Source organism: Onthophagus taurus, chromosome 5 (assembly GCF_036711975.1).
Source record: "Onthophagus taurus isolate NC chromosome 5, IU_Otau_3.0, whole genome shotgun sequence".
NCBI lineage: Eukaryota > Metazoa > Arthropoda > Insecta > Coleoptera > Scarabaeidae > Onthophagus > Onthophagus taurus.
Genome location: NC_091970.1, coordinates 6,277,979 through 6,300,927, shown reverse-complemented (window position 1 = coordinate 6,300,927; position 22,949 = coordinate 6,277,979). Strand labels below are relative to the sequence as shown.

The following is a 22,949-nucleotide window of genomic DNA, read 5'->3' as shown; positions in this document are numbered from 1 at the left end:
GATAATTGATTCAAAATCGAAATTGAAACAAATTTTATTTAAAACATTTTTTGATAGAAACAATAATTATTGATATAATTAATTTTGATAGCATACTATTCAGAGGGAAATTAAAATTTCAAGTTAGCAAAAAATTGTATTAACAAACACTGTTCCTGAAGTAATTCTAAACAAATTTTGTTAACAACATTTTTTGATTAAATCAACAATAAGGATATAACCTCAAAAATATTAATTTTTATAGCATACTACTCAGTGGGAAATTAAAATTACAAGTTAGAAAAAAATTGTTTTAACAAACACTGTTCCTGAAGCAATTCTTAACAAACATTGTTAACAAAATTTTTTGATTTAATCAATAATTAAGGAGATAACCTCAAAATAATAATTTTTCAATAAGGATATAACCTCAAAAAAAATTTTATATATATATTTTTGTTGAGAAAATCGTTTTAGAATTTAATTTAGAACAACTTTTGTATGAAATTTTCTGCTGAGAACGAGTGGAGGGGGGAAATCGTATTGTTTCGTTACAAAAGTTCCGTGCCCTAATGATAACTGATAACTAACTTCAGGTATAAAATGTCAACGTCAATTTTGACATATTTGTAATCTATGTGAAAAATCCTTTAAAATGAGTCCAAACATGATAGGTTTAATTCCAATATTACTCGAGATATAAACAACTTCCGGTTTGAAATGTCAACGTCATTTTGGAATATTTTTAATTTTTATAAAATGTCTTAATATTTGTCACAAAAACAAAAATATAATAAAAAAAAATAAAAATTAAGGTTGGTATTAATATTTAAAAATTAAATTGCTATCTTCATTGCTGCTAACTTCGGGTTTAATATTTTTTATTCAAATTTTTTTGTTTTTTGAGATAAGTGCATCTTGTTTGGATTCATTTTAAAGGTTTTTTTAATAAAGAATACGTCATGGAAGAACACCATGAAGTTGTCCATTTGGCTATTATGTGATAACTAACTTCAGGTTATAAAATATCAACCTCAATTTTGACATATTTGTAATCTTTATTAAAAATCCTTTAAAATGACTACAAATACGACATATTTATCTTCAATATTAATGAAGTTATGGTCAACTTCCGGTTAGAAATGTCAACCTCAATTTTGACATATTCTTAATTTTTATAAAATGTCTTAATATTTGTCACAAAAACAGAAATATAATAAAAAAAAATAAAAAATTAAGGTTGGTATTAATATTTAAAAATTAAATTGCTATCTTCATTGTTGCTAACTTCGGGTTTAATGTTTTTTATTCTAACTTTTTTGTTTTTTGAGATAAGTGCGTCATGTTTGGACTCATTTTAAAGGTTTTTTAATAAAGATGACAAATATGTCAAAATTGACATTGACGTTTCAAACCGGAAGTGATTGTATTTCCATTCATATTAAAGTTAAATATGTCGAGTTTGGACTCATTTTAAAGGATTTTTTATGAAATTGACAAATATGTCAAAATTAAAAGTTGAAAGTTTGCACTTTTTGATTTCTTGAGATAAAAGACTCACTTTAAAGATTATTTTATGAAGATTACGAATATAATAATAAAATTAAAGTATTCTGCATTTTTTCTAAGATAAGAGTTACACTTTTACCTAGCAAGAAAATCTCTAAAAACGATAAAATGCCGCTTAGTCAAGTGATGTATAATGTGGTCTAATTGATGTGACTAGAAACCTTCTTGCAGTTCAGAATAAGTCGAAATAATTTCTAAAGATCTTGTAACATGTTTTCCAGTTCCTCTATGTCAGAACTGACTAGGACCACATCGTTTACGAACTTTCACACATTCAGACATCAATCAATAATAATAAATAACAAACGGATCAATTTATGGCAATAAGCGCTATCTACCAGGAGACCCAACTGGTATCAGTGTATATGTAACTTTTAAATAAATAATTATGGCTACCAAAAAATTAATACTAAATGACGTGCTAATAAAGCTGAGCGAATGAGCATATTTGAGTTATGTAACGGATCGACAGTCAGTTACTACAAGGAAGGAAATAGACACAAAAGAGTGCAGCAAAAGATAGATGAAAGGCAGACTAGAAAAGAAAACAGACACGTATAGGTCAAGAAGAAGATAGTTGAAGAGCTTTAAACTAGCTGCATTGCAAACAACGGCAAGCTAATTGTTCCACAACGCAATCGACTGCACTGTAAAAGAGCTGTGGTAGATTTCATTACTATGGACTGGAAATATGAGGTAGAGTCCGATATTGATCGAGTGGGCAAGTCATGTGATGCTAAAAAGTGAAAGGTATTGGACAATTTTGAAATGAAATGATCTACGACTCTGGAAAATCATCATCTAAAGGCTTTCCAATTTACTCCGAAGGGCTGTGCACAGATTGAGATACGCAGCATCGTCATAATTAATGTGTGGCAAAATGAGAAGAATCAAAGCTATCTCCACAATTATACTCCCTAACATATTCGGCAATCTGGTCAAACGCAATCATCAAACTCAAAAATGAATCAAAACACAACACTCTTAGCCCAACTCCTGAAGAGAATGATGTCTAAGCCAATTAAAACGAAACTTATGTCAAAAGATTTTAAGGGCTGATACCATCAAAACGGAAATTAGATTTAAATACTTTTTCATAAACAGTCGTTTTACAATACAATTTGTTGACTACCGCTGATGATATTTTAAAATAATAAGATAGCAGTGCATTGAACCTAAACCTCTTTGATACACACAATAACATGGTAAAATTAATCATTTTTAACGATTTCCTATTTTGTTTTAATCTTTCAACAACCCAAACTAAAACAAAAAAAATCACAATAACAAACAAAGCATAAATTTAGAACCGATTAAAAAAGAACCCATTTTTTATGATCTCGTTATTAATATGAACGGGTGCGCGTTAACGGATGCCAAACCATCAGGTATTTTCGTTTGGAAAACATCGACGACGACGATTTTGGCTTCAAATCTAACGATTTTTTTTCTAATTTGATAATTTATATAGTTAATATTTTTTAAATTAAACCGGAATCGAACGTTGTTATCGTATGACGTGTTATGTGTACAAATGATAAATACGATGAATCTATTGTCTTTCTTTAGTGGTTGCGATAAGTTATCTATTAAAATGTCATTTCGAAATTGATGGTTAACAAAGAATTTTTTGTTTCCGTAAATTTTTGGAAATACAATTTAAGTAATTCTATTTATAGTATTCCAATTAAGTTAAATGGTACAAGGTCGCCATTCAAAGTGCATTTTGTTTCTAATCAATAAATTAATTCATTTCCATCTTTTTACCAAAAGGAATAAAATAATCTTAACAAAGATCGTTTTTCATCGCGAACTTTAATTTAATGATTCATATCCTTTTAACTGATTGAAATTTAAATTTAATGATCCAACAATGGCAAAAACATTCTTTTATCATTTCTTTTTCTTAATCTCAACACGTGATTTGAAATAATTTCATTTTTTTACCTTGTCATGATCATCTTTTCCCATATTCGATCACTTAATTAACAACAAAATCAATCACTATTAATGTAAATATATATATCACGATTAATCTTAATTGAGTGTAATCTAATAATTTAAAATAAATTCGGAGGATAAATCACTTGCGTTCATGTTAAAACGAAAACGTGCACTGATGGAGTTGGAGATATATGTTCGAGTTTTCCTCTCACTCGAGACTGCATCCAACTGCCAACGTCCAAGAACTATAATTAAAACGATACAACTGTCCGTATTTATCTGGTTATCAGAACCGCTCGAGACCGACTTGTTATTGTTGCTTCGACGTTATAACAAATGTCGATTTGTTCGTGTGGTTTTCACTAAAACTATTACGTACTACGATATCTGATCGCATGATAATAATCATATTCGTGATTGTATAGAGTACGCAAGTTAACGATCTATTGTTTACTAAATTTTTAATATTTTATTAAAACATTTATTGCATGTACTTGGATATTTTTTTTTTGGACAATGGTCAATTGCGAAAAAAATTTTAAATGAAAAGAATAGGATTGATATGAGATAAGTGTTTTAAAAAAAGAATTTTTTTAAAAAGTTATTATCACTTCAAATTTATCTTATTATAAGTATTAAAGGAATTTGTAATTTTCTAGATAAAGTATTGCGCATAATTAAGAAATAAAAGTGGGGTAATTAGAAATTTAATACAATATAACGTTAAATTTTTTTTTAAAAAGTTTATGACTCAAGAAATGAAACTATTTAACGTTATTTAATCCTTATTTTGTTATCAGTACGTATTCGTTTCGTTGATAAAAATTATTAACCTCAATCTAACCCCAAAACTATCAACTTATTGTTATCAAAAACGTTAAAAATTTCTTCTGAACAAAATTTTAGGATTTAAATTTTTAAGATTATAAAATAAGAAATGGTCGTTATATTGTTAAAAATTTTACTTCCTCAGAGTATTCATTTCAAATTAAGGTTGGTGTCAAACAAAGTACTGCCTCGGCCGCAAGCAACCTCAGTTTAATACAGTGACATCGAACACTTCAATGTATTAAGCCGAGGTCGCTTGCGGCCGAGGCTGTAGTTTCTTTGACATAAGTCTTGTATTGATATAGTATTAACTCTAGCGCCTCAGCCGCAAGCGACCTCGGCTTAATACGTTGAAATGCACGATGTCATTGTATTAAGCCGAGGTCGCTTGCGGCCGAGGCGGCAGTTTCTTGACACAAGTTTTGTGTTGATATGGTGTTAACTCTAGCGCCTCGGCAGCAAGCAACCTCGGTTTAATACAGTGACATCGAGCACTTCAATGTATTAAGCCGAGGTCGCTTGCGGCCGAGGCTGTAGTTTCTTTGACATAAGTCTTGTATTGATATAGTATTAACTCTAGCGCCTCAGCCGCAAGCGACCTCGGCTTAATACGTTGAAGTACACGATGTCACTGCATTAAGCCGAGGTCGCTTGCGGCCGAGGCGGTAGTTTCTTGACACAAGTCTTGTGTTGATATGGTGTTAACACTAACGCCTCGGCAACAAACAACCTCGGTTTAATACAGTGACATCGAGCACTTCAATGTATTAAGCCGAGGCGGTAGTTTCTTTGACATAAGTCTTGTATTGATATAGTATTAACTCTAGCGCCTCAGCCGCAAGCGACCTCGGCGTAATACGTTGAAATGGACGTTGTCACTGTATTAAGCCGAGGTCGCTTGCGGCCGAGGCGGCAGTTTCTTGACACAAGTTTTGTGTTGATATGGTGTTAACATTAGTGCCTCGGCCGCAAGCAACCTCGGTTTAACGCAGTGACATTGAGTACTTCAATGTATTAAGCCGAGGTCGCTTGCGGCCGAGGCGGCAGTTTCTTGACACAAGTTTTGTGTTGATATGGTGTTAACATTAGTGCCTCGGCCGCAAGCAACCTCGGTTTAACGCAGTGACATTGAGTACTTCAATGTATTAAGCCGAGGTCGCTTGCGGCCGAGGCGGCAGTTTCTTGACACAAGTTTTGTGTTGATATGGTGTTAACATTAGTGCCTCGGCCGCAAGCAACCTCGGTTTAATGCAGTGACATTGAGTACTTCAATGTATTAAGCCGAGGTCGCTTGCGGCCGAGGCGGTAGTTTCTTTGACATAAGTCTTGTATTGATATAGTATTAACTCTAGCGCCTCAGCCGCAAGCGACCTCGGCGACAGTTTCTTTGACATAAGTCTTGTATTGATGTGGTATTAACTTTATACAGTGACATCGTGCAATTCAACGTATTAAGCCGAGGTCGCTTGCGGCCAAGGCAGTTGACACCAACCCAGTGTTGATATAGTATTAATTGTATCGCCTCGCCCGCAAGCGACCTCGGCTTAATACGTTGAAATACACGATGTCACTATATTAAGCCGAGGTAGCTTGCGGCCGAGGCGATTGACACCAACCCTGTCTTGATATGGTATTAATTGTAGCGCCTCGCCCGCAAGCGACCTCGGCTTAATACGTTGAAATGCACGATGTCACTGTATTAAGCCGAGGTTGCTTGCGACCGAGCCGGCAGTTTCTTAACACAAGTCTTGTGTTGATATGGTGTTAACTCTAGCGCCTCGGCAGCAAGCAACCTCGGTTTAATACAGTGACATCGAGCACTTCAATGTATTAAGCCGAGGTCGCTTGCGGCCGAGGCGGTAGTTTCTTTGACATAAGTCTTGTATTGACATAGTATTAACTCTAGCTTCTCAGCCGCAAGCGACCTCGGCTTAATACACTGAAATACACGATGTCACTGCATTAAGCCTAGGTTGTCTGCGGCCGAGGCGGTAGTTTCTTGGCACAAGTCTTGTGTTGATATGATATTAACTTTAGCGCCTCGGCCGCAAGGATCGCTTACGGCCGAGGCGGTTGATATAGTATTAATTGTAGCGCCTCGCCCGCAAGCGACCTCGGCTTAATACATTGAAATGCATGATGTCACTGTATTAAGCCGAGGTCGCTTGCGGCCGAGGCGACAAGCAACCTCGGTTTAATACAGTGACATTGAGCACTTCAATGTATTAAGCCTAAGTCGCTTGCGGCCAAGGCGGCAGCTTTTTTTGACATAAGTCTTGTATCGATATAGTATTAACTTTACCGCCTCGGCTTTATACAGTGACGTCGTGCAATTCAACGTATTAAGCCAAGGTCGTTTGCGGGCGAGGCGCTACAATTAATACTATATCAACACAGGGTTGGTGTCAAACAAAATACTGCCTCGGCCGCAAGCGGCCTCGGTTTAATATACTAAAACACACGATGTTAGTGTATTAACCTGAGATTCCTTGCGACCGAGGCGCTACAGTTAATTCCATATTAACACATGACTGGTGTCAAACAATGTACTGCCTCGGCCGCAAGCGGCCTCGGCTTAATATAATAAAATACAAGATGTCACTGTATTAAGCCAAGGTAGCAGTGCAAATTAATTAACTCAAATTATCCAAATATCAAGATTGCTTGTAACGCAATAGTTTCAAGAATGCAATTTTGAAAATAAATCCTAAAATTTTATCAAAAATCGCAAATCGATTTTTAAAAATAACTCAATCTTACATTACACTTCCATTACATGGATTTATATTACTTAAAAGAATAACCGCAATGCAAAATAAACCATTTCGTCGAACACGATTGGTTTCGTTATGTAAGTTTTTTTTATTTTTAAATCCAATTAAAACGAAGCTTTAAAACTCATAGAAACATGATTTAAAAGTGCCAAGTGGTAAGGCGCCGAGCGTTTTTAATCGATACACACGCCCGTTCTTTGTGCAATCCGTGTCATGCACGTGCCAGAAAACCCAGAGGGGGTCGCAAACGTGAAAACTGCATCGGTCGATATGAATAAAGAGGCACCTTTTTTTGGGATTGTGCAATTTTCGCTGTCGCAATTGATCTTATTTTAAAGAAAAAGGAAAAGTTTTCTGGCGAGAAGTTTACGTTTTGTGGGCGTGATGATAAAAGTTTATGGTTTTCTTGCCAATTGACGCAAACATTGTTTTTGTTGTGGAAAGAGAGATTTTTTTTTAATTTCAAATGCCAAGTATTAATTAATTTTTTGACATTTTTAATTTTGATTGAGGTTTAATTTTTTTAGCGAGTACTTATGTGTGCCTAATTTTAACACGTTGTGACGTAAGCACGGAGAGGAGGTCGAGTTCTAAATTTATAAATTTTTGAAATATTTATGGGTTGGTTAAAGTTTGCGCAAAGTTTTTGCATAAAATATAAGCAGCTGATTTTGTGACCTTGGGTTGGGTTTTGCTGCTGTAGATCGATAGGGCATTGCCGCAGAACGATTCAAAAGGAATTTTCCATTCACCATCCCCCCAAAAAAAAAATTCTAACTAATAATTAATAATAATTTTAAATTCTAATATTAATCAAATCACGCATTAAGAAAACATTAATTTCTTAGATTAATTTAATTTTTGTATAAATTAAAAAAAAATTATTTACCTTTTTGAAGCTCTTAAAATCGCTGCTAAAAAACTGGAAACATATCTCGCAGACAATAGATTTATTATAAATTATTAACCTCTTATATTCAGTGAAAGCGAATTTATTAAAACAATTTTCCTTTTCCGGTCAAATCGGCGATTTCAAATCACTTCGATGAAATGGATAAATTCGTTTAAACTTTTTTTGGGTAAAAACACTACAAAATAACGCGTTGTACACTAAACCGAGGTGATTTAGTCGCCTGCGAGTTGGTCTAGAGCTAAATGACGAAAAGAATGGATAGGATATTATCAGTACGCAAGCGCGTGTCCTCAAAAAACCTGAGATACTCAAAATGTTGTTTACAGAACTGATTTCATTGTACGCCACGTTTGTATCAAAAAGGTTAATAAAACGTTGAAAAATTAACAATATTAAAGAAAAACAACTAAAAAATATTATGGACTTAAAAATATAGAATATTTTTAGTATATTATTGAATATTGACCTTTTGCTATCGTTTCATTTCATTGCCACATATCAGATCATTATTGGAACAATTTGGATTAATTGTTATTCGCAAATCAAGGCTAAGAAGTTGATCTCTTTCGAAACATTTTCCTCTCTATTTAATTTCAACTATCGTTAAAAATTAATTAAAGATGAAAACGTAAATATTTGAGCTTTGAAGTTGATATTTCTAAGTTACGGGGAAAGCGATTTCTTCAAACGTCAATTGAATCTTTTCTTGAGTTGAATTCTTCGTACATCTCAATTCTTGTGAACAATGTCGGATCTTGACGTACACTGCAACAAAATTTTCTGTCTAACAAGCTAGACGTGTCTACTACTAGTATTTATTAATATGCCAGTCGAAGAAATTCTATCATATTACAATAAAGTGCAATAACCACTACTTCAAAAATGCACCACAAAATGTTACTGCTAAAAGGGAGGGGAAGATAACCGTTTATAAGCAGAGTTAATAGTAATAACTATGTTTCAGAAATATTTATTTTGCAAGTTTGGCTGTAATGTTTGGAAGATTGTTTTGAAATTGCATTGATTTACTTTGGGTGTGAGTTGGAATGTTTTGGAAATGAGTTGGGCTTCTTTAGAATTAGATTAAATGGTTTAGTATTGAAAAGGCTTACTTTGTATGTCAGTTGGGTTGCTTTGAAATTAGATTCTGCCGCTTTGGAACTGAGGTAACTGATTATGAGTCTCCTTTGGGATATTTTGTTGGTGCTTTGAAATTAAATAGGCTTACTTTGGGTGTTAGTTGGGCTGTTTTGTATTGGATTCTCGGCGTAATACGTTGAAATGGACGTTGTCATTGTATTAAGCCGAGGTCGCTTGCGGCCGAGGCAGTAGTTTCTTGACACAAGTTTTGTGTTGATATGGTGTTAACATTAGTGCCTCGGCCGCAAGCAACCTCAGTTTAATGCAGTGACATTGAGTACTTCAATGTATTAAGCCGAGGTCGCTTGCGGCCGAGGCGGTAGTTTCTTTGACATAAGTCTTGTATTGATATAGTATTAACTCTAGCGCCTCAGCCGCAAGCGACCTCGGCGACAGTTTCTTTGACATAAATCTTGTATTGATGTGGTATTAACTTTAGCGCCTCGGCTTTATACAGTGACATCGTGCAATTCAACGTATTAAGCCGAGGTCGCTTGCGGCCAAGGCAGTTGACACCAACCCAGTGTTGATATAGTATTAATTGTATAGTCTCGCCCGCAAGCGACCTCGGCTTAATACGTTGAAATACACGATGTCACTGTATTAAGCCGAGGTAGCTTGCGGCCGAGGCGGTTGACACCAACCCTGTCTTGATATAGTATTAATTGTAGTGCCTCGCCCGCAAGCTTGGAACTTACTTTGGGTGTGAGTTGGAATGTTTTGGAAATGAGTTGGGCTACTTTAGAATTAGATTAAATGGTTTAGTATTGAAAAGGCTGACTTTGTATGTCAGTTGAGTTGCTTTGAAATTGGATTCTGCCGCTTTGGAACTGAGTTAACTGATTATGAGTCTCCTTTGGGATATTTTGTTGGTGCTTTGAAATTAAATAGGCTTACTTTAGCTGTTAGTTGGGCTGTTTTGTATTGGGTTAGGTTGCTTTGTAACTGAATTAGGTTACTTTTGATTTAGGTTGCATTGTTTTGAGATTGGGTTGAGTTTCATTAAAATTAGAATTGAGTAAATTTACTTTGAGTGTGAATTGGATTGCTTTGGATTTGGTTAAATTTCTTTGGGATCAGAAAAAGGACTTTCTTCTTTTATTGATAGAACCTATGTTATTTTTGCCATGGATCTTGATATGTTGTTTGATAATAGTATTTGTTCCCGAAAAATTGTAGTCCAGTTTTTGTGGTTGGTTTGTTTCCAAGGATTTTCATTTCCCCGTAATTAAAGAGATCTCGTAATCAAAGCAAAATTCAAAAGTTTGGCTATAATTTTGAAAATTTGCTTTGAAATTAAGTTGACTTAGTTTCGGTGTGAGTTGGAATGTTTTGGAAATGAGTTGAGCTTCTTTATAATTACATTAAATGGTTTAGTATTGAGAAGGCTTACTTTCTATGGCCGCTTTGGAACTGAGTTAACTGATTGTGGGTCTTCTTTGGGATATGCTTTGAAATTAAGGCTTACTTTGGGTCCCAACCTAATTCAAAAGCAACCCAACCCAGGTAGCTTTGAATTCCGTTTCTTTAGAAGTAGGTTGGGTTGTTTTGGGATTGGGTTGGGTTGCTTTTAAATTAGGTTGAGTTTCTGTAGAAAGAGGTTGAGTTGCATTGGAATTGCATTTAGTTGCATTTAGAATGAGGTTGGATGCTTTGGATTTGAATTCCGTTTTTTTAGAAATAGATTGGGTTGCTTTGGGATTGGATAGACATCCTTTGGATATGAATTAAAGTATTTTCGAATTGGATGGGATTGTTTTATAACTGAATTAGGTTAGTTTTAAGATTGGTTTGAATTGTTTTGGCATTGGCGAGGGTTTCTTTAGAAATAGATTGGGTTGGTTTGGAATTAAATAGATTTAGTTGGATTGGTTTTGAATTGGGTTCATTTATTTTGGGTGTGAGTTGGGTACTTTTCGGATTGGGTTGTGTTATTTTGGAATTGAGTTGAGTTAAGTTACTTCATATTGAAGCCTATCAGCTGCTAGCTTTATCAAGTGAAGTTGTAGAGCTGTTAACTCCCTAAACCTAGGTCACTAGCTTGCAGAATTAATGTTGATTATTATTTATCAAGCTAGACGTGTCTACTACTAGTATTTATTAATATGCCAGTCGAAGAAATTCTATCATATTACAATAAAGTGCAATAATCACTACTTCAAAAATGCACCACAAAATGTTACTGCTAAAAGGGAGGGGAAGATAACCGTTTATAAGCAGAGTTAATAGTAATAACTATATTTCAAATATATTTATTTTGCAAAAATGTTGCAACAAGTTTGGCTGTAATTTTTGGAAGATTGTTTTGAAATTGCCTTGACTTACTTTGGGTGTGAGTTGGAATGTATTGGAAATAAGTTGGGCTTCCTTAGATTTAGATTAAGTGGTTTAGTATTGAAAAGGCTTACTTTCTATGTCAGTTGAGTTGCTTTGAAATTGGATTCTGCCGCTTTGGAACTGAGTTAACTGATTATGAGTCTCCTTTAGGATATTTTGTTGGTGCTTTGAAATTAAATAGGCTTACTTTGGTTGTTAGTTGAGCTGTTTTGTATTGGGTTAGGTTGCTCTGTAATTCAGTTAGATTACTTTTGATTTAGGTTGCATTGTTTTGAGATTGGGTTGAGTTTCATTAAAATTAGAATTGAGTAAATTTACTTTGAGTGTGAATTGGATTGCTTTGGATTTGGTTAAATTTCTTTGGGATCAGAAAAAGGACTTTCTTCTTTTATTGATAGAACCTATGTTATTTTTGCCATGGATCTTGATATGTTGTTTGATAATAGTATTTGTTCCCAAAAAATTGTAGTCCAGTTTTAATTAAAGAGATCTCATAATCAAAGCAAAATTCAAAAGTTTGGCTGTAATTTTGAAAATTTGCTTTGAAATTAAGTTGACTTAGTTTGGGTGTGAGTTGGAATGTTTTGGAAATGAGTTGAGCTTCTTTATAATTACATTAAATGGTTTAGTATTGAGAAGGCTTACTTTCTATGGCCGCTTTGGAACTGAGTTAACTGATTGTGGGTCTTCTTTGGGATATGCTTTGAAATTAAGGCTTACTTTGGGTGTGAGTTGAGCTGTTTTGGGTTGGGTTGCTTTGTAACTGAGTTTGGTTACTTTTGATTTAGGTTGCATCCTTCTCTACATCCCAACCTAATTCAAAAGCAACCTAAGCTTTGGATTCCGTTTCTTTAGAAGTAGGTTGGGTTGCTTTTAAATTAGGTTGAGTTTCTGTAGAAAGAGGTTGAGTTGCATTGGAATTGCACTTAGTTGCATTTAGAATGAGGTTGGATGCTTTGGATTTGAATTCCGTTTTTTTAGAAATAGATTGGGTTGCTTTGGGATTGGATAGACATCCTTTGGATATGAATTAAAGTATTTCCGAATTGGATGGGATTGTTTTATAACTGAATTAGGTTAGTTTTAAGATTGGTTTGAATTGTTTTGGCATTGGCGAGGGTTTCTTTAGAAATAGATTGGGTTGGTTTGGAATTAAATAGATTTAGTTGGATTGGTTTTGAATTGGGTTTATTTATTTTGTGTGTGAGTTGGGTACTTTTCGGATTGGGTTGTGTTATTTTGGAATTGAGTTGAGTTATGTTACTTCATATTGAAGCCTATCAGCTGCTAGCTTTATCAAGTGAAGTTGTAGAGCTGTTAACTCCCTAAACCTAGGTCACTAGCTTGCAGAATTAATGTTGATTATTATTTATCAAGCTAGACGTGTCTACTACTAGTATTTATTAATATGCCAGTCGAAGAAATTCTATCATATTACAATAAACTGTAAAAACCACTACTTCAAAAATGCACCACAAAATGTTACTGCTAAAAGGGAGGGAAAGATAATCGTTTATAAGCAGAGTTAATAGTAATAACTATATTTCAAATATATTTATTTTGCAAAAATGTTGCAACAAGTTTGGCTGTAATTTTTGGAAGATTGTTTTGAAATTGCCTTGACTTACTTTGGGTGTGAGTTGGAATGTATTGGAAATAAGTTGGGCTTCCTTAGATTTAGATTAAGTGGTTTAGTATTGAAAAGGCTTACTTTCTATGTCAGTTGAGTTGCTTTGAAATTGGATTCTGCCGCTTTGGAACTGAGTTAACTGATGGGATATTTTGTTGGTACTTTGAAATTAAATACGCTTACTTTGGCTGTTAGTTGGGCTGTTTTCTATTGGGTTAGGTTGCTCTGTAATTCAGTTAGGTTACTTTTGATTTAGGTTGCATTGTTTTGAGATTGGGTTGAGTTTCATTAAAATTAGAATTGAGTAAATTTACTTTCAGTGTGAATTGGATTACTTTGGATTTGGTTAAGTTTCTTTGGGATCAGAAAAACCACTTTCTTCTTTTATTGACAGAACCTATGTTAGTTTTGCCATGGATCTTGATATGGTAAATCTTGCAGTAAAATTCCATTTTTTGTCTTAGAAAATATAAGCCAAGATCTTTTAACCCTTTCGCAATTAGCCAACGTCCAGTATCACATAGAACATACTTGTACTATTATTTATTCCGTGGTCAAAGTTAAGTGTTTAAATGTTTTGAAATTACGATAACTTTCTTTGGGCACGAATTGGGTTTTTTTTTTGGATTGTGTTACTTTACTATCGAGTCAGCTTACTCTGAGATTTCTAAAGAGAGTCGAATTCAAAAGCAACCCAACCCAATTACAAAGCAACCCAACCTAATTCAAAAGCAATCTAACCCAGGTAGCTTTGGATTCCGTTTCTTTAGAAGTAGGTTGGGTTGTTTTGGGATTGGGTTGGGTTGCTTTTAAATTAGGTTGAATTTCTTTAGAAAGAGGTTGAGTTGCATTGAAATTGGGTTGGGTTGCTTTTTAATTGGGTTGGGTCTTCAACCCAATTAATTCAACTTTAGAATGAGGCAGAGAATGAGCAATACCTAGGTTGGGTTGCTTTGGGATTGGATAGACATTCTTTGGATATGAATTAAAATATTTACGAATTGGATGGGATTGTTTTATAACTGAATTAGGTTAGTTTTAAGATTGGTTTGAATTGTTTTGGCATTGGCGAGGGTTTCTTTAGAAATAGATTGGAATTAAATAGATTTAGTTGGATTGGTTTTGAATTGGGTTGTGTTATGTTGGAATTGTTGATCACTAACAACCCGGACGGTTGTATTAACCAGGCAAGCATACCGATGCATATGTCAGACCACAATCTTGTTCAATGTGACATTACTATTTCTGATTCAAGGCCTATTCCGATTACCAAATTTTGTAGACCTATATCAAACATCGATGCCTATAGTCTGAAGGGTGATTTATCCCGGTTACCACTCTAAGCAATCTATCATATAATTGATGTTAATCAGAAAGTACATTTTTTAAACACTCATCTTTTGGCACTTCTAGATTTTCATGCACCGGTTCGGTCACTCAGATTACTAATGATGTCGCTGAGGGATAGAGCCTTATCTCGATATAAAAGAACTAAATTAATAGCGCACTTCGACTATTACAAGTCCTTACGCAATTTAACGACTTCTGCAATACGACGAGAAAAGAACTCTTTCTTAAATAGTACATTTGTGACTAGTGATGTAAAGAGTAGTTGGCGGCTGTTATCCAAGTTGCAGATTGTCAACAGGTCCAAACCCACTGTTCCTGCACATTTAGATGATGTTGCAAATATTAATGATTATTTTGTGAATTCTGTTGGTTATGCTGATGTGGATGATGATTTGCTCACTTTTTATGGTACAAATATGCTTTACCCAAATTCCCATGAGAGATTTTCGTTTGGACTCAGTGACTAAATTAAATGGTATTAAATCAACATCTTCTGGTATAGACGAATTGAACATCACATTTATAAGAATGTGTCTCCCTGAAATATTGCCCTACCTTATAAATACCTGTCTTGAACATGCTATTTTCCCGGAAGCCTGGAAGATTGCTTTGGTAATGCCGTTGCCTAAAAAACCAAATCCAGCAGGTTTGGCGGACCTGCGTCCAATTAGTATCCTGCCAGTTATCTCAAAAGTCCTTGAAAGGTGCATGGAGGTCCAATTGCGTAAATATATTAGTGATCATAACATCTTGCCCACCTCTCAGTCTGGTTTTCGACCTAACCATAGCTGTACAACGGCTCTATTAAAGGTAACAGACGATATTATTAGAGCTCGTGATGGCGGTCTATGTGGGATACTTGTACTGCTGGACTACAATAAGGCCTTTGATAAGGTTAACCATTCAATGCTTTTAGCTCTTCTGCGCTATGTTGGTCTGTCCGACTCAGCGGTTTTGCTTTTGGAAAGTTTCCTATCCAATCGTGCTCAGATAGTAAAATTGAACAATGTATCTTCATCATCACTGCCTGTGAGAGTGGGAGTGCCACAGGGGTCTATTCTGGCTCCTCTATTGTTTTCCTTGTATACATCCCAGTTGCCTAAGTGCATTCAATATTTGTCGATACACATGTACGCAGATGATACCCAAATTTAAATAACCTTTCCAAAGGAACACCTCGCTTCTGCTTGCTCAAAAATAAATGCAGATCTGAACGCTATTTTAGATTGCTCGCACAAGATGGCACTAACTCTCAATGCCACTAAATCTAAGGTAGTCATCTTTGGTAACTTGGACTCTGATAGTGTCGGTATATTTTTGGGTGGAGAGAGGTTGGTAGTGTACCCTGAGTCAAAAAATCTGGGTGTGCTTGTCGACAGCAATCTGCGATTTAGCAGTCATGTCACTGCTTGCGTGAAAAAGGCATATGGTGTTCTTAGATGCCTCCATCAACACCGACACATTTTAAATAAGAAACGTTTGTGCGAAACACTTGTTCTGTCAAGTGTTATTGAAGCCTTTCAGCTGCTAGCTTTATCAAGTGAAGTTGTAGAGCTGTTAACTCATTAAACCCAGGACACTTGCTTGCAGAATTAATGTTGATTATTATTTATTTGTAATTTAATTATTTAGTTTTGTGTTGTTTTTCATGCTCGTTTTGTGACTGTGTCTGTTGTAGTCACTGATTAATGCTATTTTTTTTTGCCTTCATTTTCCTTTGTCTTTGTCATAAAGCAGCAATAAAGTATTTCTTGCCTTTTATGGTTCCTCTTCACTATGGGTCATCATAAAATTCTGCAAGCCATCAGTATTATGTAAAGGCTTTACGTTTAATTTAAAAATATTCAAGATCTGCAAACGTCATTTGGACAAAGTTGTCAAATTCTCTAAATGCCTCTTTCAAAACGCTAATGTTTGAAGCACAAATTGTAAAAATTCATGATCTAAATGGTATTTTGCATGAATGCTTCGTTTTGGACACAACTCTGAAACCAAGATTCCATGTAGCATCAAATTATTTTTAATGAAGTGGTTGACTTGACAAATAGATCTGTGACATTTAAGAGATCAAAATTCCACAAACATGTCATGCATCAAAATCGTTAATTAATACTAAATTTTCAAACTACATCCTCAACTAAACCAAAACAAGTTGTGAAATCACCGATAAAATGCTTATCATCTTCCTCTTCTTATCTTATCATAGATAATGAAAAGTTTCCTAACCGTTTCTATATATGTGTAAATTTGTATGTATACATAAATATAAAGTAGTGGGTAACCTTAGCGTGATGAAAAAACGTATTTGCGGCTAGCTCCAATGACGTATAAAAGATAAAACGCTTCAGTTTGAATTTCGATTCCGACATGACGATACCAAGCGATTTAACGAAAATCTCACCGATCGAATTTCAAGAGTTTATAAATTCTTTTGATACCGTTTTATGCGATTGCGATGGTAACTGATTCAATAATGACACATTTATCATTATTTAACAATTTTTGCTTATAGGCGTGTTAATTTTTGTTCAAAAACCAGTTGAAGGTTCCCCAGAAGCTGTGATAAACTTTAAAAAAATCGGCAAATCAGTCCGATATGTTACAAATAACTGCACGAAAACGAAAAAACTTTTTACCGAATCTCTAAAAAAAGCCGGGTATGATTTAGAGGAGCATGATGTAATATCACCAGCGGCAGCTATAATCAAATACTTAAAAAGCATTAATTTTGATAAAAAACTTTTTGTTATGTCGCTTGATGGTTTACAAAACGATTTAATTGAGGCTGGGTTTAAATTAGCAAATACAGGGGTAATAATTAAATTAATTAATTGATAAGGTAAAAAAGTTATTTTTAGCCTCCTCAAGTGGAGCACGAATCCAAAGCGATTGTATCAGCAATTTTTGGTCTCGATGATGATGTTGGGGCTGTTATTATGGACGTTGATGTCAACATGAATTTTATTAAGCTGCAACGAGCAATTTTGCATTTAAACGATCCTCAAGTTCTTTATATGACGGCCGCTTTAGACGATATGATAACCATCGCGAAAAATGTTACATTAATTGGTCCACAACATTTTCATGGCATCGTTCAAAAGATATCTGGGAGATCTCCTTTGGAGTTTGGAAAACCGGGGCAAAAAATGATTGATTATGTAAAGAACGAATTTAAAGTTGATCCAAATAGAACTTTATTTATTGGAGACACGTAATTAAAAAAAAAAGCGGAATTGATAAATATTTTCACAAATTTGTTGCAGATTTAGCGACATGTCTTTTGCACATCACGCTGGGTACCAAAAATTGCTGGTTTTATCCGGAGTTGTGAATAAAAGTGATATGGAATCTTGCAAAGATGATACATTAACACCTAAATATTATTTGGAAAGTTTGGGGGAGTTAAATAATTTTCTGGATAAAATGCAACCTTCAAAAAATTCATCTTTATGATTTTAAATAAATAAAATAAAATCCTTTTAGTATAGGCAACCCATTTATTATGATTTATCAACATTTTATTTTGCCTCACTAATAAAATATTCTAAAAATATTAATTAATCATCAAACAAACAACATTTTAAAGCAAATTTAACCTTGTCATTTCAAGTTTAAACTTAGAAATTAAGTAGCCGCCCAACCGCTATCATCTAGGTCAATAACTCGCTTTTCCTTTTCCCAATTCAATTCAGTTTCAACTCAGTTTGACTCAGTTTGAGGTGAGATTTTGAGCACAACACATCAGAATTTAAATCAACAATGAATACTCAAAATTACGCAATTCATGCTTCTTTCGCAATTGCAATCGGAGTAGCAACTTATTACATATTTTCATCACTTAAAAAGAGGAAATTGCCGAAAAAATGGGTTAAAGTGGGAAATGTGGAAAAATTGTTTATTTATCCATTAAAAAGTGCGAAAAGAGTCGAGATACAAAAAGCCAACACCACACTCGGCGGATTAATCACGTTGGAAGAGAACGGAATTCAATTACGAGATAGGTACAAAATACTTAATAAATTAATAAAAATTACATGTAGAAATTTTAGATCCTTTATTGTTTATTCGCAATCAAATAACGAGATGAAAACAGCCCGAACTTACCCGACGTTATTAAAAATAGAATGTTCTCCACATGATAAAGATCACGTGGTTTTCGACGCTCCAGATCATCGTCCTCTTTACGTTAAAATCCCATCGAAATCAACAACTAAAACATCTTTTATAACGTTCGTATTAATTTTTTTTCCAAAATCCCAAAAAAATAATTACAAAAACAATTTTAGTCTCCACGCTGGCGAACCAATCGAGACTTTAGATTGCGGTGAAGAAGCTGCGCAATGGATATCTCGTTATTTAGAAAAACCCGAAAGTCGAATCGGGTACCACGACGGCGATTACAAAAGAGAAATCAAAAAAATTGATAAAATTTTGCGAGGTTATAAAGAATTAAAAAACGCTTCTTTGGGGTTATACTCCGATCTTTCCGGGTATCATTTAATCAATCAATCATCAATCGATAGATTAAACTCTGAACTAGAAGAACCGATTACCGCGAATAATTACAGGCCCAACTTTTTGGTAAAAGGGACCGCCCCGGCTTTTTCTGAAGAAAAATGGAGTTTGATTAAAATTGGAGATGCGATTTTTGAGAATGTTAAACCTTGCACTCGCTGCGTTTTAACCACTATTAATCCAGAAACGGCTGAGAGATCTCAAACGAGGCAACCGTTAAAGACTTTAGAAGCGCTTAATTTTCTTAAAAAACCCGAACATATCGCTTGTGAAGGAAAAGCGCCAGTTATGGGTATTAATTTGGGTTTGATTCAAAATGGGTTAGTAAATGTCGGTGATACCGTTTATATTCCTGAAAATGAATTGTAAATAATAAAATTGGTTTGTTAAAAATGTTTTCATACATCCAACTCTGCCTTTTAAGTTTTTATAGCCTCAATTTTTTCTTTCATATACAAATAACAAAATCATCTCATCAAAGTAGTTAATACCTCACTAAACGCAACCTTGATAATAACATGTTGGGCAGATTAATGAAGATGGTCAGGGAAATCTTTGAAAACCTTGAAACCGCTGGAAGAGACAAAACTAAACTCTTGATTCAGAGTAAGAGATGGAAATATCATGTTGGGCAGAGTGTCACAATTGGAGACTACAACATCGAAGTACTGGAGATTTGGACAATAACTTCATCTACTTGGGCACATGAATGCAGCAATGTAAACATCGAAAGACACGTGCTACAAAGGAAATGTTTTTGAGACAACCAAGGGTAAAATTGAGAGACTACGTCTGAAGATGGAAGAGAATGTTTAAGACGGTTAACTTATTACACTCATCCAGCAGCTGGTGTAAATACTCCTAATATTTACATCAAGATTCGAACAACACGATTTGCTCAATACGCTGCAGTGTATCAAGAAATAGGCGTCTCTCTCAAGTCTAGTGAAAAGCAGCGAATTGTTAAAAGTATTCGAGAATCATTTACAATGAAATAAGTATACAATTATGTAAACTTGGCCAAATTTATACAAAATTATCTAAATTAATTATGTCTAAAATTGTCAAAATTTTACAAAATAGTTCAAAATTAGAGGTGGCACGGATATCCGGGAATCAAGTTCAACCCCAATAGGACTTTTTTCATTGAATACAACTTTAACGAGAGAACGGTTTGTCATTAGCAACCTCGTTGTAACAATCCCAATACGATATATAAAGTGATAACTGCCACTGTTATCACTTTCGATTATTAATTAAAGTATCCTCTTTTTAATGCAAAAAGCCGTTTTGAAAAATCGCTTTTAGTTCTTGAGATATAAATTTTCGAATTTTGTAATTTTCGCCGATTAAGTTTTAAAAATTCGTATAAAATCCATTTCTTGGAATATAAGTATGAAAATTTCCTAAAGTGTTAATAAAAGTGTCCTCTTTCCAATGATCCAACCCGTTTTGAAAAATAACTTTTAGTTTTTGAGAAAACAATATTTGAAGTTTTGATAAAATCTTCGATGTTGCAATTTTCATCGATAATTTTCAAAATTCGCTATAAAATTAATTTCTTGAAGGATCCTTGTGGAAATATCACCAATTATTAATTAAAGTATCCTCTTTTTAATGCAAAAAGCCGTTTTGAAAAAACACTTTCAGTTCTTGAGAAAAAAATTTTTGAAATGATCGACAATTTTTCCGAATATTGCAATTTTGGCCGATTAAGTTTTAAAAATTCGTATAAAATCCAGTTCTTGGAATATGAGTATGAAAATTTCCCAAAGTGTCAAAAAAGTGTCCTCTTTCCAATGATCCAACCCGTTTTGAAAAATAACTTTTAGTTTTTGAGAAAACAATATTTGAAGTTTTGATAAAATTTTCGATGTAGCAATTCTCATCGATAATTTTCAAAATTCTCTATAAAATTCATTTCTTGAAGGATTCTTGTGGAAATATCACCAATTATTAATTAAAGTATCCTCCTTTTAATGCAACAAGCCGTTTTGAAAAATCACTTTTAGTTCTTGAGAAATAAATTTTTGAAATAATCGACATTTTTCGATTTTGCAATTTTCGCCGATTAAGTTCTAAAAATTCGTATAAAATCAATTTCTTGGAATATAAGTATAAAAATTTCCCAAAGTGTTAATAAAAGTACCCTCTTTCCAATGATCCAACCCGTTTTGAAAAATAACTTTTAGTTTTTGAGAAATAAATTTTTGAAATGATCGAAAATTTTTCCGAATTTTGCAATTTTCGCGAATTAAGTTTTAAAAATTCGTATAAAATCCACTTCTTGGAATATGTGTATGAAAATTTCCCAAAGTGTTAATAAGAGTGTCCTCTTTCCAATGAACCAACCCGTTTTGAAAAATAACTTTTAGTTTTTGAGAAAACAATATTTGAAGTTTTGATAAAATCTTCGATGTTGCAATTTTCATCGATAATTTTCAAAATTCGCTATAAAATTAATTTCTTGAAGGATCCTTGTGGAAATATCACCAATTATTAATTAAAGTATCCTCTTTTTAATGCAAAAAGCCGTTTTGAAAAAACACTTTCAGTTCTTGAGAAAAAAATTTTTGAAATGATCGACAATTTTTCCGAATATTGCAATTTTGGCCGATTAAGTTTTAAAAATTCGTATAAAATCAATTTCTTGGAATATAAGTATAAAAATTTCCCAAAGTGTTAATAAAAGTACCCTCTTTCCAATGATCCAACCCGTTTTGAAAAATAACTTTTAGTTTTTGAGAAATAAATTTTTGAAATGATCGAAAATTTTTCCGAATTTTGCAATTTTCGCGAATTAAGTTTTAAAAATTCGTATAAAATCCACTTCTTGGAATATGAGTATGAAAATTTCCCAAAGTGTTAATAAGAGTGTCCTCTTTCCAATGAACCAACCCATTTTGAAAAATAACTTTTAGTTTTTGAGAAAATAATATTTGAAGTTTTGATAAAATTTTCGATGTAGCAATTTTCATCGATAATTTTCAAACTACGCTATAAAATTCATTTCTTGAAGGATTCTTGTGGAAATATCACCAATTATTAATTAAAGTATCCTCTTTTTAATGCAACAAGCCGTTTTGAAAAATCGCTTTTAGTTCTTGAGAAATAAATTTTTGAAATGATCGAAAATTTTCGAATTTTGTAATTTTCGCCGATTAAGTTTTAAAAATTCGTATAAAATCAAGTTCTTGGAATATGAGTATGAAAATTTCCTAAAGTGTTAATAAAAGTGTCCTCTTTCCAATGATCCAACCCGTTTTGAAAAATAACTTTTAGTTTTTGAGAAAACAATATTTGAAGTTTTGATAAAATCTTCGATGTTGCAATTTTCATCGATAACTTTCAAAATTCGCTTTAAATTAATTTCTTGAAGGATCCTTGTGGAAATATCACCAATTATTAATTAAAGTATCATCTTTTTAATGCAAAACGCCGTTTTGAAAAATCACTTTTTGTTCTTGAGAAATAATTTTTGAAATAATCGACAATTTTTTCGAATTTTGCAATTTTCGCCGATTAAGTTTTAAAAATTCGTATAAAATCCATTTCTTGGAATATGAGTATGAAAATTTCCTAAAGTGTTAATAAAAGTGCCCCCTTTCCTATGAACCAACCAGTTTTGAAAAATAACTTTTAGTTTTTGAGAAAACAATATTTCAAGCTTTGATAAAATTTTCGATGTTGCAATTTTCATCGATAACTTTCAAAGTTCGTTATAAAATTAATTTCTTGAAGGATCCTTGTGGAAATATCACCAATTATTAATTAAAGTATCCTCTTTTTAATGCAACAAGCCGTTTTGAAAAATCACTTTTAGTTTTTGAGAAATAAGTTTTTGAAATAATCGACAATCTTTTCGATTTTTGCAATTTTCACCGATTAAGCTTTAATAATTCGGATAAAATCTATTTCTTGGAATATGAGTATGAAAATTTCCTAAAGTGTTAATAAAAGTGCCCCCTTT

General features: G+C 33.5%; 2 protein-coding genes across 2 annotated transcripts; both read left to right on the top strand.

Moving 5' to 3' along the window:
* Positions 1–16,002: 16,002 nt before the first annotated feature.
* Positions 16,003–17,956, top strand: LOC111426585 (uncharacterized). Its single transcript, XM_023061191.2, has 4 exons — positions 16,003–16,922; positions 16,977–17,275; positions 17,323–17,675; positions 17,728–17,956. The coding sequence occupies exons 1-4, from the start codon at positions 16,832–16,834 to the stop codon at positions 17,915–17,917; spliced, it is 933 nt and encodes a 310-aa protein (XP_022916959.1). The 5' UTR covers positions 16,003–16,831; the 3' UTR covers positions 17,918–17,956.
* A 109-nt stretch (positions 17,957–18,065) lies between these two features.
* Positions 18,066–19,389, top strand: LOC111426584 (Mitochondrial amidoxime reducing component). The gene is made up of 3 exons (XM_023061190.2): positions 18,066–18,465; positions 18,514–18,693; positions 18,751–19,389. Exons 1-3 carry the CDS (start codon positions 18,224–18,226, stop codon positions 19,346–19,348), a joined length of 1,020 nt encoding a protein of 339 aa, XP_022916958.1. The 5' UTR covers positions 18,066–18,223; the 3' UTR covers positions 19,349–19,389.
* Positions 19,390–22,949: the final 3,560 nt, after the last annotated feature.

Bases quoted from the DNA above. Each gene is read 5' to 3' on its own strand.
- LOC111426585 (XM_023061191.2), top strand. From the start codon at position 16,832: ATGACGATACCAAGCGATTTAACGAAAATCTCACCGATCGAATTTCAA. The intron at 16,923-16,976 runs GTAACTGATTCA...TTTTGCTTATAG, and splicing joins CGTTTTATGCGATTGCGATG to GCGTGTTAATTTTTGTTCAA. The intron at 17,276-17,322 runs GTAATAATTAAA...AGTTATTTTTAG, and splicing joins TTAAATTAGCAAATACAGGG to CCTCCTCAAGTGGAGCACGA.
- LOC111426584 (XM_023061190.2), top strand. From the start codon at position 18,224: ATGAATACTCAAAATTACGCAATTCATGCTTCTTTCGCAATTGCAATC. The intron at 18,466-18,513 runs GTACAAAATACT...TAGAAATTTTAG, and splicing joins GGAATTCAATTACGAGATAG to ATCCTTTATTGTTTATTCGC. The intron at 18,694-18,750 runs GTTCGTATTAAT...AAACAATTTTAG, and splicing joins ACTAAAACATCTTTTATAAC to TCTCCACGCTGGCGAACCAA.